At 40.2% G+C, this 16360-nt stretch overlaps 1 protein-coding gene across 5 annotated transcripts in view; it reads left to right on the forward strand.

The window, feature by feature from the left end:
* The window catches only part of CCNYL1 (cyclin Y like 1), a 37658-nt gene that overhangs the window by 16596 nt on the left and 4702 nt on the right, over positions 1–16360 (forward strand). For 4 of the 5 annotated variants that reach the window (XM_044768303.2, XM_070508481.1, XM_070508483.1 and 1 more), the window contains 6 exons: positions 1783–1883; positions 5033–5068; positions 6943–6994; positions 8048–8167; positions 11933–12099; positions 15457–15619. In XM_044768303.2, coding sequence (XP_044624238.1) covers positions 1783–1883; positions 5033–5068; positions 6943–6994; positions 8048–8167; positions 11933–12099; positions 15457–15619 — 639 coding nt within the window. The remainder of the gene's footprint in view (positions 1–1782; positions 1884–5032; positions 5069–6942; positions 6995–8047; positions 8168–11932; positions 12100–15456; positions 15620–16360) is intronic. The other variant, XM_044768306.2, reaches the window with a different exon arrangement.

The following is a 16360-nucleotide window of genomic DNA, read 5'->3' on the forward strand; positions in this document are numbered from 1 at the left end:
CTGAAACTAAATTACCTATTAACTGAATGGCTTAAGGAACATATCAGAGTTTTAGATATAGTTAAAACATTTCTAGCTTGAAGGACAATTTAGTACTCCAAATAGTGATTCTTTTCCAAAATATAATGTCTGGAACTTTTTGTTAATAAGTAGCTTCATGGTAAAACATCTGAAACAAGCAAAATGGTGTTTTATATACCATATGGATATTTCTGATTGTTGGCTACTGGCAATTTTTAAATGCTCTGTATTTTAAAAAGCATCAACTGGATTTTCTCCCTGCCTCATTTTTTGTGTATTTGTGGGTGATACTGATGAGGGAGAGTGACAGCATGGTGAGAACTGTTATATATCAATAGAAAGAAGGAAGGCTCATCTGAATTAAACAAACCAAGCAAAAATTGATGGTATTCTGTGGTATTAAAGAATGCTACTGTTACTATCAACTGCTGACAGTGACTGGGATTTGGTTATTGGCCTCACTTTAACAAAGAGAATTGTCCTCACATAGTTGAGGCCATTTCAGTATTTTACCAGTGCTATGTTCTTGGGCTCTATATGAATAAATGGATACTTCTAAAGTGTTTTAAAGATAGTTTATTCTTTAGAGGGTCTCAAAAAGTTCATTGTCACCTTTCCAATACCACTGCAGATAAATTCTCACTAATTTGTATCTGTAGTAAGATTAACCTTCCAATTGTAATTGATTTTAAGTAATTTTTCAAACACTTGTGGAACTCCTGATTTGTCCTGTATTCTGTGCACAGCACCTGGAGGTAGGAGAGAGGAAAGAGTCCTCTCTTCCCTGGAGAAATTTACTTTCTTATGTGGGGAATACCCTGCAAGCAATTGATATCATGTGACAAGTGGTAAATCAGATGTGTGAGCGCACAGAAGGGGAGGTATTTTGTGGTGTGGCTGCTGGCAATATATCCTGGAGGTAGATGGGATCAAGCTTGCTGAGACAAGGAGGAAGAAAAAGGCATTGTGGGCCGAGGGAACCGCATGAGTGAGGCAGGAAAGTGTGGTGAGTGTCAAATAACTTACAGAATAGAATCAGTAAAATTTTGAAATGAATAGAAAGTATTCTCTGAGGTTCTCGCTTGAGTAATGTAATGACAGTCTTACCTAACATGAAGTGAAAATTCTCACATTTGTTTTATCTGTTTTTTTGGATGTGAGAGAATCTTAAAACAATACTCTTTTGTCCTCCAGCTAAGGAAACTGAAGCCCAGGGAGACCCATGGCCCCCTGACTTGTAGGTAGTGATGGAGCCGCCCTGGTGTGCAAGCCTCTGCCTCAAAAATGTTTGTTTCATCACACTATCTCCTGAACTAATATATTTACTATTGGCTTTCATTTACTGCAATAAAATGCTCTTGCTTCGGTATTATGTAAGGTATCACATTTTATTGTAGTAAATGAACATTAAGAATAGAACATCTCAGCTGCTTTCCCTCGCTGAAGAAAAAAACACTGAAATCTTATCCTAAATTTTTTACATTATTATAAAGGGAATTTATAATAGGTGCTTGGCAAGTTTGATTATAGGCACTATCTCAAGGGTAGCATTTTATAACCCATTCCTCAAATCTCGTCTGTGGAAGTTCGAGTATCCACTGGGTTTCCCATAGAGCTGCACATGATAGTCACACTCAGGCAGTTCATGAAGTGTAAGAAAAGTCTTAATGGTTAATCGTTTGACATTTTAACCAAGGAAAAAACACACTTCTATAGGTTTAACTTACTGTGACATTTTCTTCTATTTCCCTTCCCCTTCAGGTATCTCCAGGGCAGCTTACTAAAAAGTATAGCTCATGCTCAACAATATTTCTAGATGACAGCACAGTCAGCCAGCCTAATCTTAGAACCACAATAAAATGGTGAGTACATCTAGGTTACCAAGGACTGAGTGACAGACCCCCTTTTACTAAAAGCATCCTAGCCACATGCCATTTTAATCACTTGAGTGTCCTTTTCAGTGATCAAGTTAAGAAACTGGTGTCAATTATCTATTGATTTCAAGGACCTAAATATGAATTTTCAATTTCCATTTTAATCTTAGAGTACATGGTGGAAGGCAAAGCCAGTTAGCAAATAAGAAATCCCAGAAGTATATACATCTTTATTTGATGCATTTCTGTTATTAAGATATTGTTGAACATAATGAAAAGGAGAGGTTCTTTTTATTGGATGTTTCTAGAAAAAATTATTTCTTTATGAGCTATTGGCTTAAAACAATGTATACTGCTTTGGAAGCTACTCTTGGAAGAAGGAACAGCTTAGCTTGTCCCCTACTGGCACCAGAGTGTATCTGCATTTAAATTTAGTTGGATTTTGTCAGATTTTCCCCATTGTGCATTTTTTTCCTGCACTATTTCTGTATTGAAAATTCACTTCTCCTTCCTGTACCCCAAAGAGGGGGGAAATATATCAAGCCAGCCTTAAGGAACAAATTCTCAAGCTTAATTTCTTTATGGATGAAATTTGTTTGAGGTTTTAGTTTAATAGATTTAATTTAATTTTATACATGTGTGGAAATATATTATGGTATCAGTCCATATATATAAGAAAATCACAGCAGAGAACAATGACAGTGATGAAGTTTTGGAAACACAGCTGTGGTCAGGTTTATACTAAAGCAAACAATGAACAGTGTCGTGATTTCCGGGAGTACCTCTTAGTACACAATTGGAGATGCACTTTCAAAACACCCTAAGACGAACCTTTGAAACTTATTTAAGGGAGGAAAAAAAGCGGGGTGCAGAGCTTCCTGACTCCTTTGGGGTTGTCCAAGGTTAATGTCTTCTTGGGATATGAGTGTTGATTTTCCAGAACCCAGTTTGGGAACTGCTACTTGAAAATATTAATATCCTTTTCCCTGATTTTATTTTTCAGTCTTAAAAACATAATTAGCTTATAAACTTAATTTTGTTTCTAATGTGCCAGCTTTTCAAGCTAATTAAATTATCAATACTTCTACTTGAGTTAAAAACAGCAAGTTCACAATCATAATAATGTAACTTTCCTGTCTCACTTAGAAGAGTAGTTGAGATAAAATTGTATTTCAGCAAAAACTGAGCTCCATCTCTCTCTAAAGTCCTGAGCTTTGGCACCTATTAAGTAATCACTGAATGTTTTTATTCAACCAAGAAACTAAATCCATGGGTAAAATCTACTCTACTTTGGCTAGAGTTCACGGCTTCTTTTGAATTCAAAAGAGTAGTGTTAAAGATTAACCTTGTTCAGACAAGTAGGTTTCATGCTTTTTTCCCCAAGTTAGTCTAATTTTTGGATGTACAATAAGTTTTAATTTGCTCCTATTAAGGCAGGTTCAGACCCCAGTCACGGACCAACACACCACTCGTCAAGCCACTCTGTGGTGATGTCCTACATACAAAAAAGAGGAAGATTGGCCACAGATGGGAGCTCAGAGCCACTCTTCTTGTCAAATAAATAAATGAATAAATAAAGATAAAAATGATCATCCAGTACATTCATTAGTAGTGAAATAAAGGTTTACTGAGAAAAATAATAGGGCAAAGTGGCTTTTATGAATGATTTTGAAAAATGTTTATCATGGGGTACTAGTGCATTGTTCTCAGTGGGGTAGGTGGGCCTTATTAGAATCACTTACGCAAACACATGCATTCCGCCCCCCGCCCCCAAGCCTTTTGATACGCTGAGGAAGAATGTGTGAGGCATGATTATATGGACCAAAGCATCCCAGGTGAGTCTGATCTTAACCCCAACTCATTTGTTCCCAAACTTTACTGCATGTTGCAATCACCTGGGGAGCTTTCAAAAACAATCCTGGTGCCCAAGTCATGCCCAATGCCAGTTAAATCAGAACATCCAGAGGTGGAAGCTAGGCAGTTTTTAAAGCTCTGCAGGTAATCCCAGTGTGCGGCCAAGCTTGCGAACCACTGCCTGGCTGGAGTGTAGGAGAAAGAAGAACTGCTTCTGACTATTGATGGGACCTTGGGCAACTCAGCTTTAAGCCTTGGTTCCCTTACCTGTAAAACACATTGTTGAATTAAATGTCATCTAAGATTCAGTGGTCCTTTTCAGTATATAACTGAATTTTGTGATTTTAAAATCAGTTTAAAGATGAAAGTGTTTGAAGCACTATAGAAGTATCCATCTTTGATGCTAACAATATAATAGGCCTTTTTACAAGTACCAGTATTCTATAGACCTAGTTGTCAAATTCAGATTTGCCTTCCCTCAACTACTTTGAGCTTCATTTTAGACACTGAGGGCAAAGGGAAGCATCGGACTTGACCAGGAGAACCCCTTTGTTGCCTCGTGCACAACTCTGTGAGGAGCTCAGTGGCTTGAAGAGGGTCTGAGGACTTAGACCTCTTCATTAACATTTCATTTAAACTAATTTGGAAATACCTGTCATTAATATTATACTGTGTAATACTACGCTGTGTTGTTGGCACTGCTTATTTCAGGAGATCTAGACCTATCTTCAGTTTTGTCGGCACTTATATTTGTTATTGAATTTTCTGATGATTATGTATATGTGATTTAAAATGATTATATTTAGTATAGAACACGTCATTATTTACTTCTAGGGAAATAATGGAAAATGGGTGGGTAGGTGGATAGTGAGCTAAATCAACTGAAATGTAGAGCCTAACAACCTTAAAAAAAAAAACCCACAAAACTGTGTGGCTTAAATTTAAGCATGTGTACAAATGAATGAAACTTGTACAGGATGAAAGCTCCTTTGGGTAGGAGGGCAAATGACAGGGGAAATAATGTAATAATTCATATATTGAAGAATCAACCAAAACGTGTCATCTAACAGCATATTACCTAGCATTTTGATTCTCCTGTTTTTTCTAAAGCCAAAGAACTAAAATGAGGCTAAAAGTGCCCTATGGTGCCCATTCTGAATTAGAGGATTACAGGGCCACTGGGCAGCTGGAAAGATCTTCCCTCCCCCAACCCCTTTAAAATAATGTCTTCAGGTCTAAGATGATAAACATCAATTGTTACCGCTTTTTTTTTTCCTCCACAGTGTGACCTTAGCAATATATTACCACATAAAGAACAGGTGAGCTCTTTTAAAACCTGTCTTGTTATTCCAGCTGATTTATTTGCAAGATATTAAGTTCAGTGTTAGGAAATAATTATAGACATTATTACAGTAAGCTATAGCATGCTTTTATTACAATTTGAAGTGAATCATTTGTTTTTGGTCTTAGGATTCTTAACACTTACATTATTGAGTATTTGTGTGGCTTATATTGATATTTACTATACTGGAAATTAAAATTGAGAATTTAAAAATTAAATCCATTATATTTCCATGGTTTTCATCCATTATATTTTCAGGGTTTTCATGGTATTATTGAACTTTGAGCTAGATAATTCTTTGTTGTGGGGGGCTGTCCTGTGCTTTATAGGATATTTAGCAGCATCCCTGGCCTCTACTTGCTGGATGCCAGTAGCACCCTCTCCCGCACTCTACATTGTGACAACCAAAAATGTCTCCAACCGTGGCCAATGTCTGCTGGGGGACAAAATCACCCCTAATTGGGAACCACAGTGTTAAGATAAATAATATTTTTTATGAAGATAACTTATTTTCCACAATAAAAAATGTTGAGCAAAAAGTGTGTCGTTGATTTACATTTTTGCAAATCTCTTTAATGTCTGGCTTAATAGAAGACAGCTGATTCTCATAACTACTCTGTCTTCAATCATTTGCAATCACTTCAGTCATTTCAGTCATTTGTTTTGAAGAAACAATGAAGAAGACCTAGCCTCATGTAGAGATATAGTTGAAAAAAGGTGTATTTTTAAAGCCTTAAGATAATTGTAGGTATATTCTTTGATACTATACCAGAGAGTGATAGTTTCTTAAATTAGTTACAGTGGAATTTTAAATCATATCAGTGAACTTGTAGTAAGCATGTTACATTAATACCCATTGATCGGTCTTGTATGTTGAATGGATCTTTTACCTATGTGATTTTACAATATTATGAATTGGCCATTTGGAAAGTATTGGTTCACATTTCTTTATACAGTGTCAAAAACTCACTTTTTAAAATTATCACCACCAATCTTATGAGAAAAGTCTTTAAAGTCTTGAGAAACTGTCAAGCTCACAATAGAAGGTACAAGTTTTCCCAAATCCTGATTTTTGGCTTGAATTTTAACATCGGAAACAAATAACTTATTTTTACAGTTTGGTACCACAGCCTTGATTCATGTTCAGAAACCAGTAGTTTTACCCACTTTTGCTTTAAAGTAATCATTGCAAATGTCAAACCGTGTAAGGTATTATCTTAGTATTCCTATCAAAACAGTTTTGATCTCATGGGCCTCCTGAAGGAGGTCTAGGGGAGCCCAGAGGCCTGCAGACCACACGGAGAGCCCCTGTTTACATGAGCACAATGTGTTAGTGTGGTGGATTTTTAAATAAAAAGACTGGTCTCTTTTAAATAAAAAGAGAATTAAGTTTTTAACTTAAACTATTTAAAAGAGACAAAAAGAGATGATAAGAATATAATATAGCAATGTAAAGAGGGGAAAAAAGAGGGAAAAAGCATGAGTCTCACTCACATTCGTTGAAGTTTCAAAGACTTGCCCACTATGCCGCACCAGAAAATGTTCTCATGTGTCCCAGTGTGAGGCTAGAGGGTGGAAGTACGTTTGGGTTACTGGCATTGCCTGTTAGGGTGGGTCAGTGCCTATAAAGGCAACTCAGGCTGGTCGTTGTGGAAAAGATTTCACAGAATTTGACGTTCTAAGTAAAAAGAGGTGAGGAAACCCTCTAACAGAATCCAGGGGAATAATTTGTAAAACTGCTTTGTTGAAGGTTAAGCCTCTCTCTCTCCCCTGTCTACTCCCAGCAGATATTTTACTAGGATATTAACAATTTCTGGATTCATTTTTTAAATGCACATTCTTATTTTATAGAGATGCAAATCGATCCTTGGATATTTTTGATGAGAGATCACATCCACTCACAGTAAGTGTCAGTTTTGTTGAAATTTTATTTTCCTCTCATACAGTCGTGTTTATTTCATGCTGATTCACTTTGAAATTAATTACTAGAAGAAAATTACTCCCTCCAGCTTGAAGTCTAAATCATCTTCCTTTCAGTCTTCTTGCCCACCCCATGCTGTATCTGATCATTTTACAAAAGGAATGTTGTATAAGGGATATGACAGAGTAAGAACTGAATTGCAGCTTTGCATAATTAGTGAGCTAAGGTGAGTAACTGTACCCAAATAATAGAAAATGTATCTTTCTAAATAGCATCAAACAATGTAAATATTTGTGAATAAAGCTAACAAATATGTTAAGATCTCTATGAAGAAAATTAGAAAATGTTTAAATTTTAAATCAACTAAGATGACAAAAATTTTAAAATTCACTTCCTTGGGTGCTCTATAGCCACATGTGGCTGGTGAGTACTATGTAGGCCAGCATAGTCTTAGAGCCTTATGATTACAAGGAACTGAAAATGTTTTCTCAAAGGTGTTTGCAGATAAGTATGATAAATGGTGATCAGCAAAGACTTTTGAGCCTAAAAATAGTTTACATTTAGATAGAATTCTGTGGAGACAAGGTGGAAAGGAATATACACAGTCATGTGCCACATAACGTTTTGGTCAACAATGGACTGCATATACGACGGTGCTCCCATAAGATTAGCACCATATAGCCTGGGTGTGCAGTAGGCTGTGCCATCTAGGTTTGTGTAAGTGCCCTGTGATGTCCGCACAGTGATGAAATTGCCTAATGAAGAATTTCTCAGAACATGTCCCTGTTGTTAAGTGAGGCATGACTGTGTAAATTTTTCCAGGTTGTACCTGTATTTTTCTTTAATGGATGGTGTTGAGTACTGAATCATTATGGTATTTAAGATCTCATGGTTTATATATAAAAGACTGAAAGACGTCTCACCCAATGACGCTTATTTTAAGGGGCACGTGGGCACAAGTAGAAGACTGCTGTTGTAAGGGTACTTAAGTATTTTTCTTCAGTAGATACTTTTTCGCATTTTCTCTCCTTCCAGCGAGAAAAGATTCCAGAGGAATACTTCGAGCATGATCCTGAACACAAATTTATTTACAGATTTGTTCGTACTCTTTTTAGTGCTGCACAGCTAACAGCTGAATGTGCAATAGTAACTTTGGTAAGATATTTCTTCTTTCATAAAGCATCTTTAGAAATTTCTGTCTTGTACACAAGGTATGGTTCTGTTTTTCAAATGAAAGTAAGTTCCTCAAATGATCATCAGAGCTTTATTAAGAGAAACCCATCAAAGGAAAGTAAAATACACACATTTAAGCTTAATCATTATGATTTAAAATGTTACCATTGCTTTTCTCATCACAAAACAATTGCTATTAAAGGCAGCAGGAGAGATTTCTGGTTTCTCCCTCCACACCTCAGGACGGACACACAGACACACCCCTCCACACCTCAGGACACACACACACACACACACACACACACACACCCACACACACACACACCCACACACCCCACCCCCACACACACCCGGTGTGCTGGTAGGGTGAGATGGGGGCAATAACAGAACCATCTGGTCCACAGGCAGACTGATTCCACGCAGGTCTAAGCTGCATCCCAGGCTGTATTCCTCGGCAGTTCTGAGGTGTGTCCTGACTGAGCACTACTGCCCTAAGTTCTCTCTTCCTTGGGTGATGGGTGTTATCCACCCCTGCTTTCCTCTTGTGCCTGCCTGTGCAGTTGCCCAGGATTGGAGAGCCAGTAGGACTTGGAAAGGCTTTACTAGTTAGCCTGCTAAGCTACAGCTGTGTAAGGACCTTTGTGTCATCCACACAGAATTCCTATCATAAGATTTTATCACTTTGAGTAATAAATCGTATTCTAGTAAGAGGTGGTTGGGATTGTTTTATTCCTCCCTACAGCAAACCTATAGGAGAAAGTCAGCTGCATGGTCTGGAGGGAGAGAATACTTAGGTCAGTGCCTACTCCTTTAGTATCCAGTTAGAATTTAGGAGAGGAGGCTTGGGCCTTTGAGTAGAGAGACCTCCATGGGCGCTGGATCTGACACAGGCCTTTTCATGGAGCTACGAGCCATGTGAGTGCTTGGCACATGCTGGAGAGAGGCAGGGATAGTGCTTCCCTGTGGAGAGCAGGTCATGCCCGGCTGGAGGAGGAGTTCTTTGTGGGCAAGTTTAGCTCGATGCACCTGTGAGACAGTGCAGTGGCAGTGTCTAGTAATCATTTGAATATGTGGAATTGGAGAATGAATCTGAGGTGGAGGTAGGGAATTAAGAATAGCTTTTCCAATGCAGAGAAAGTGTGTAGAATAAAAAGTAGATAGAAGATAGATCTGTAAGGACTGTCAGCACTTCAGGGATCAGTCCCAGAGGAGTGGCGACAGTGGTAGGAAAACCAGAAGAGGGTGGTGAAGAGACGGCCAGATGAGAGAGGTTCCAGGGAGTGTGGTCTGAATGCTAAATGCTGCCAGGAAGCTGTGCATTCTGCAGATACCACTGGCTCCCTCCTCTGTGTCGTCTTCTAGGTGCTAGGGAGAGAGGAGAAAACAGGTTGAATAAAGGTCTTGCCTTTATGGAGCTTACATTCTAGTGAGGAAGACAAGTATTTTTTTTAAATGAGTGTTTTTAAAAAGATGACTGTTTCAGGTAGTAGTAAATACCAAGAAGATAAAGCAGGGTGAAGGGCTAAAGAGCGTAGAGGGGCTTTGTATTTTAAATAGGATGATCAGGAGGAGCCTCCTCATGGGGTCCCATTTGAACCGTTACCTGACTGAACTGTGGAAGATGTGGAGCTCTGGCATTACGGGCAGAGGGGACAAGTGCAAGACTCTGAGACGGGAACATGTTTTGTGTGTTGAAGGAACAGTAAGTAGTGTGGTCAGAGTGAGGAATGAGGGAAAGAGTGTAGGTGAGGTCACAGAAGGGCAATGGCCTATCTTATAGGGCCTGCTAGCTTGCAGGCTAGTGAAGAAGTTAAATTTTTATTTGTTTGGTCGAAAACCTTTGGCAGATCTTGAGCAGAGAGCGAAGTGCCCTTTATTTAAGAGGCTCTATGGGCTGCCTTGGGGGCAGTACACTGTAGTTAGGAGTCACAGTGGAGGCAGTGACAGTGATACATGTAAGAAGTGACAAGTAAGAAGAGGAAGTGCTCAGATTACCAGTGAAGGCAGAGAGGACAAGAATTGCTAACAGATCAGAGTGGGCTAACTCCAGTGGAGGTGTTTGGCCTCAACAACTATGCGAATGGCAGTGCCCTTTACGTTGTTAGGGAAGGCTGGGGGTGGAGAGTGGAGATGCAGAGTTCTGGTTTGCATGTGCGAAGGCACCCATGACCTTGGCAAGAGCAGTTTCAGTGAGTGATAGCGGCAGGAGGCAGACTAAAGTGGGTTACTGAGAGGATGGGATGTTGAGAAGCAAGCAGTGGGGCATTTACTGTGAGCACAGTGAGAGGGGGCATTCTGGGGCTTCTTGGGGTGGGATGGGAACAATGTAAACACACTCATGGGGGGAAAGTCTGGCAAGAGGGAAAAATTCTCCAAAAAGAGATAGTTGTGGGAACAGTGTTCTGCAGAAGTGGGAATGGGATCAACTTCACTGGTAGAAGAGTTAGCTTCAGTGAGAAGAAAGAGAAGTCTCAGTTCCCCTGACACGGGGGCAAGTGGAATAAATGAGTGTCGGCACATACCAAGTTTGCCAGGAAGGGGATGGGAGGTTGAGAGGTTGAAGTGTTGTATGAGTGCCTCTAATTATTCCCATAAAGTAGAAAATTGAACCTTTCAGGGAAGTTCACTCTTACGATACCTGAGAGTGCTGAGTTTTGGGGCATGGGAGCAGATTTTCACAAATCACGAAATATTCTGTAACCATTTGCTTTTGAAAACACAGTTGAGTTGGGAGAACACTGGCAAATCTGAGCTGTCGGTCTGCTAACCCGCAGACAATAAACGTACTCTCTAAAATTGGACTTTTTCCTTTCCGTCAAATGGGCACCGATGCTCTTCAGCAGAGCACCCTCTGCAACAACAAATCACAGCTCACCTCTGTAATCCTTACTCAGCTATTAACTTCGCCCAGGTCTTTGTAGACTGGACATTTGATACATGTAAACGAAGTCTTGAAATCTCCTCACAATGGCCTGGCAGGTCTGGAGGAGGCCCAGGGAGGCCAAGACCTGCAGCTCTGTTGCCGACTTCAAACCCGCAGAACTGACTGAGCTGCAGGTCGTGTGAGACAGAAAGGAATGACCATGAAATGATCATGGAGATGTGACAGATGGGATATTGCATGGACTGTCCTGTGTGTGCATGTGTGTTCCTTAAAAAGGCACTAAATATGGGAACACTTGACAGTTGTGAAGACTTCTCAAACGCACCCGTTTGTACTGCCTGTCCTGCTGTGCCACACAGCAACCACTGGGAGGCTCCCCTGACCACTAGTTTTTATCTTCAGCTCGCACCACAAAAGGACTAGTTACCATGAAAAGAAGATAAGATGTGCTGAGCACTGCCAGGGTTTTACATTTTCCAATCTTAGGTAAAGTCATCACATAACTGCCAGCCAGGGATGGTTCCTTGCACGTGGTTGGCACTCAAGTTAACAACTTGAATCTACACTGGGCTGTGTGTCTTGCCCTTTGCTTGTGGGAAGGCAGTAACTCTGTGCGTGTCTGCAGGCTGCCCTTTGCTAAGATGGCCATTCACTCCTGTGACCAAAATTGGGCTGGACATTCGCATGGGCAGGGTAGGCAGCAAGACTCTGACTTAGGACTGTGACCTGGCCTCTGGCTTTGGCTGGCCGAGCAAAGTCTCTGTACAACCTAAGAATAAAAAAACAACCCTGTCGTTCCTAACAGTTCTTATTACGGCACTTAAACTGAACTAAAATCAAAGACCAGTGCTCTACTTTTGCAGGTTTACTTAGAAAGGCTTTTAACTTATGCTGAGATCGACATTTGTCCCACTAACTGGAAAAGAATTGTTTTGGGAGCCATTCTTCTTGCCTCCAAGGTTTGGGACGATCAGGCTGTATGGAATGTGGACTACTGCCAGATCCTCAAGGACATTACAGTTGAGGACATGTGAGTTTGTAAGGTTTTGGTGAACTTTCTAACCATTTTTCAATACCTCATTTGCTCCCATAAAGTTGAAATTTTAAGAAATATTTTTAAAGGTTACATTGTGCAGAGAACTGAAATAGGCAGAAAATTACATACTCCTTTCTATCCTATCTACCCATCTGTGGTGTAACAATTCATATTTCCAATCATTAATTGATAGGTCTTCATGTGTTACTGTAATAATGTGCTTGATAAATTGAAATGTGTTTTCCTGGTGAGTTTTGGCAAACATTTTACAAGCTTACTACCAGAACAACGTAGTACAGTAAATATCTTCATGGCTTTCTTAAAGCTGTCTACCAGTTTTGGTCCATTTTTAAGGGGACACATGTCTAACGTTTGAAATAAGTGACCACTGTTAAGGTTGTAGGGCCTCTAGGCTATTGAGAAGGTTATAACCTCAGCCTGAGTCACACATTGTATATTTGCTTTTGCTGGTCTTTCCTTCCTTTTCATCTCAAGTTGTGGTGTTAGAGAAACCATGACACAAAAGTAGCCACATGGAAAGGTTTCAGGCCCCTGTGCTCCTATCTCTTCCCTTATTAGGAGTATTGCGCATATTTAAAAATGGGTCTGATGAGTTAGGAAGCTCCTACCTCTCAGGCAGTCCAAGAAGTGTCGCTGGGCATCACCCAGTGCCCATTCCATTTGAGAGTCTCCTGGGGCGCTTGGCAGCCACTGCAGCACTTGCGTGCTAGGTTAGCTGTGAGGCTGCTCCTCACAGGTGGCATGCTGACGTGGGGGTGAAACACCACACCTAACGAGGGCTTCCATCTGGCCACCCTGGCTGCTGCACAGGGCCCTGAGGGCAGCAGGCAGCATGAGCCAAAGAGGCATTTCCAGCAGACTCTCAAAGTCCCCACTTGATGGTGAAAATGTCTTTGTGGGTGACTTTAGAAAAATGTGAAAGAACACTGCTTGATTACTGAACAGCACAGGAAGATCAAGATTCTGGTGGGTAGTACAAGAGTTTGTTTTGTTTCGTCTGACCATCACTGTAGATAAGACTCATTCAGAATCATCAAAATGCATATTTACAACTGCAGTGAGAGTCCTTGTGACTAAGAGGAGGGACCAGTGATGGTTGGTAGCTGTCAAAGTGGCTTTTGGCGAAAATGCCCACTTGGATAATGTGTAAACTGAGTGGTCATGGTGGTGTTGCTGGTAGCGTCTTAGCAACAGTCTGATGGCAAATAACGAATGAAATGAATGGAAGTACTTTTGGAAGTTGAAGAAGCTAAAGTGACTTTGATCACCACTGTCATCAGTCTTCAGACTGGTCCCTTGAAGGAAGGAAAATTTGTCATCATGAACACCAGTCCTGCCGTGATGGCAGCTGAAATTTTCTTAAAACCTGCCACTGTGCTGACCGGGCCTCTGGTTCTAGTCTTAACTTGGGATATGTGTGGAGTTTTCCGGCCATGAGCTCCAGGAGTGGTGGTGCAGTCTCCAGCTGCAGGAAGACTGTTGGAGACAATGCTTCGTGTGTGAACAGAGAAACCCCAGGGTCTCCGTTGGTGACAGACTGCTCTTGTTTATGATCTCGGGAAATTGGAAAGCTTTACAACAAAGCGTTTCATGTACATTTGTCCCCCCCGCTGTTAACTACTGTTTGTAATGGTCTCATTTTGAGTCTAAATTGAAAAATTGGTGTCTATCAGCTTTTTCTTAAAACTTTCCAACATCTGTATGTCTTGTTAGAATATATTTTCCTCCAAAAGAATAAGTTAAACTGAGCAGCTGCTATTCAGAAAATTTGCTATGCCTGTAAGTGATATGCTATTCATCCATCCTGCCATTTAACAACAAAAAACCCAGAAGATGCGTATTCTGTAGGCATGAGACTTTGCTTCAGTGATTAAACCACTATTAATAGACATGTTAATCCTATGAAGTACTGTATTTCTACACAATTAAAATGTATTAGTGGCGGAAATATAAAAGGGATAGTGAAGTGCCTTTACTCCTGTAGTAAATTAAGTCCTGATTAGCTGATTATCAAAACATTATCTGATTTACATTTCTATAGACTTACAGTCCTATGAACAGGAAATTAATTATGGAAGTAGGTTCAGTTGGGTTTCAAGTTCAACAAATGAGAAAACCTCATCTCTGCTTGTGTTCTGACTGTCCTCTATACAGGAAGGTATCAAGCCTCTGTGGACCTATCCAGTGGTCAATATTATTAATTATTAATCTACTAAAACTTTAAAACCAAGAAATCAAATAGGTTATAAAATAAGACTCTCATGTTTGTTCAGGTATTTATCATTTTTATATAATTAACTGTCTAAATGGATTATTGTGAAAGGGTAAGACTTACTCTAATTTTATATTTATTTACTTAAACATTTGGCAAGTGATGGCTGTATATTCCCGTAGCAAAGGACTGCTCCCAGCGTTTTCCTTTCCCACTTCACTGAACTCGCCCCTGAGGGTGTGTTCACATTCTGTTCTGACAGGGGCGCTGGAGGCCAAGCCTCTCAGGGTCGCATCCCCATTGTGGGAGAAACACTGTTTGCATTGTGAGTCCAGTGCTCCATCAGACAGAGCTTGTATCATAAAGTGGGTTTATCGAGCCAAGACATCAATCTTTAATCTTTCTGCCTTCCCAAGTTTAAAAAGTGCATCTTGTCCTATCGTAGTGACAATTTCTCACCCCAGTAAGATTAAGGTGAGCAGAAACTTGCATTATGCCCTTTGACATAGCCCCATGCACTGGGCGGTGCGGGGTGGGGGGGGATTCCGTTTCCCATAAAATGTAGCTTATTTATTTATTTGAGATAAATCCTTGTTGCCTCAAGAGTTTTTCCCCCTCAGAGATAATAGCAGTGGCTCTCGATGGATCCATTTGTTGCCGTGGTGATGCGCCCACTCCTTTTGTTGGCTCTCTCTACTTCAATAAGCCCCTTCCTGTTATCGGCCTGGTGAAAATGTCTGCAAGTTCTTCAGAGCTAATAAACAGCATACATCATTCCTTTCATCTGATCACTATAGTGGGGCCTTGTGAGTGAGCGTGGCACATGAATCGCCAGCTGCACTAATGGAGCTCTGAAGAATGAGCCCCCTAGTCGACAGCACGAGCATGCGAGAGGGCCGAAACCTATTCCCCTGGTCCCAACTTGGACTGCGGGGATGCAGAAAGGACCACATATAGCTGCACCTTGTTTGAACATTAGTGTATTCATCCAGCTGCTAGCCTTTATTTGTTTCAAAACAGAATTTAGAGCCATCCTAGTAGCTTAGAAGATATTTTTGAAAATAGCCCAGTTGACTAAAATTGTCCTGTGTTGGTTTTATTATCTCCTCCTCCCCTAGGAATGAGATGGAAAGACATTTTTTGGAGCTACTTCAGTTTAATATTAACGTTCCTGCCAGTGTTTATGCCAAATACTACTTTGACCTTCGCTCCTTAGCAGATGACAACAACCTGAATTTTCTGTTTGCTCCTCTGAGCAAAGAAAGAGCACAGAACCTGGAGGTAAGCCTGTGAAATCACTAAGTGGGGTTTTCTTTTGGTGACCAAAGCCAGCATCTATGCCTAAGTCATATGAAGCAGTGATTACAAAAAAGGAAAGCTTTAAAATTAACACACTGAAGAGCTTATTAACTCTTTGGCATCGTATTTCCTGTGTCTTTTCTGGCTTATATGCGGGTACCACATTAAAAAATAAATTATATCTCTTCTGTAATTGTAATTCAGAATATCTTTAATCTGTTCTTAATGGTTTTCCGTTTGAACCTCTACCCTTCCTAATAACCGTACATGAATAATTTCTTAGGATTGTATCCCGACTATCTACACACACAATCTGCCTACCACTCTTAACTGCCTTACACTCAGTTTTCAAATTCATGTCCCTGTTTTCTACATATATCACAGTTCAGCCCCATGAGTTTATTAGACAAGTATTAGTAGCTAACCTGAGAGACCTCCACTTAGAATGTATGTGTTTCAAATACTGGATGTAGAAGGCACATGGCTTTTTAGTGGAAATGATAAGGTACATTGGACAAAGTAGTATTTATGACTTTTGATGAGTATGCAATGAACTTATTCACAACTGAGGTGGACACATTTAAAATTGACACTTTCTGTGGTACCTTGAGGGTGTGTTAGAATAAGATCTTTTCTACCATAATTAATGCGCAAGTGAAAAGCACTTTTTGGTGCTTCAGTCATTAGACTTCTCCCAGCTTCCAATCAAGTCCAGCACACCCC

Source organism: Equus asinus, chromosome 4 (assembly GCF_041296235.1).
Source record: "Equus asinus isolate D_3611 breed Donkey chromosome 4, EquAss-T2T_v2, whole genome shotgun sequence".
In the NCBI taxonomy this organism is placed as follows: Eukaryota; Metazoa; Chordata; class Mammalia; order Perissodactyla; family Equidae; genus Equus; species Equus asinus.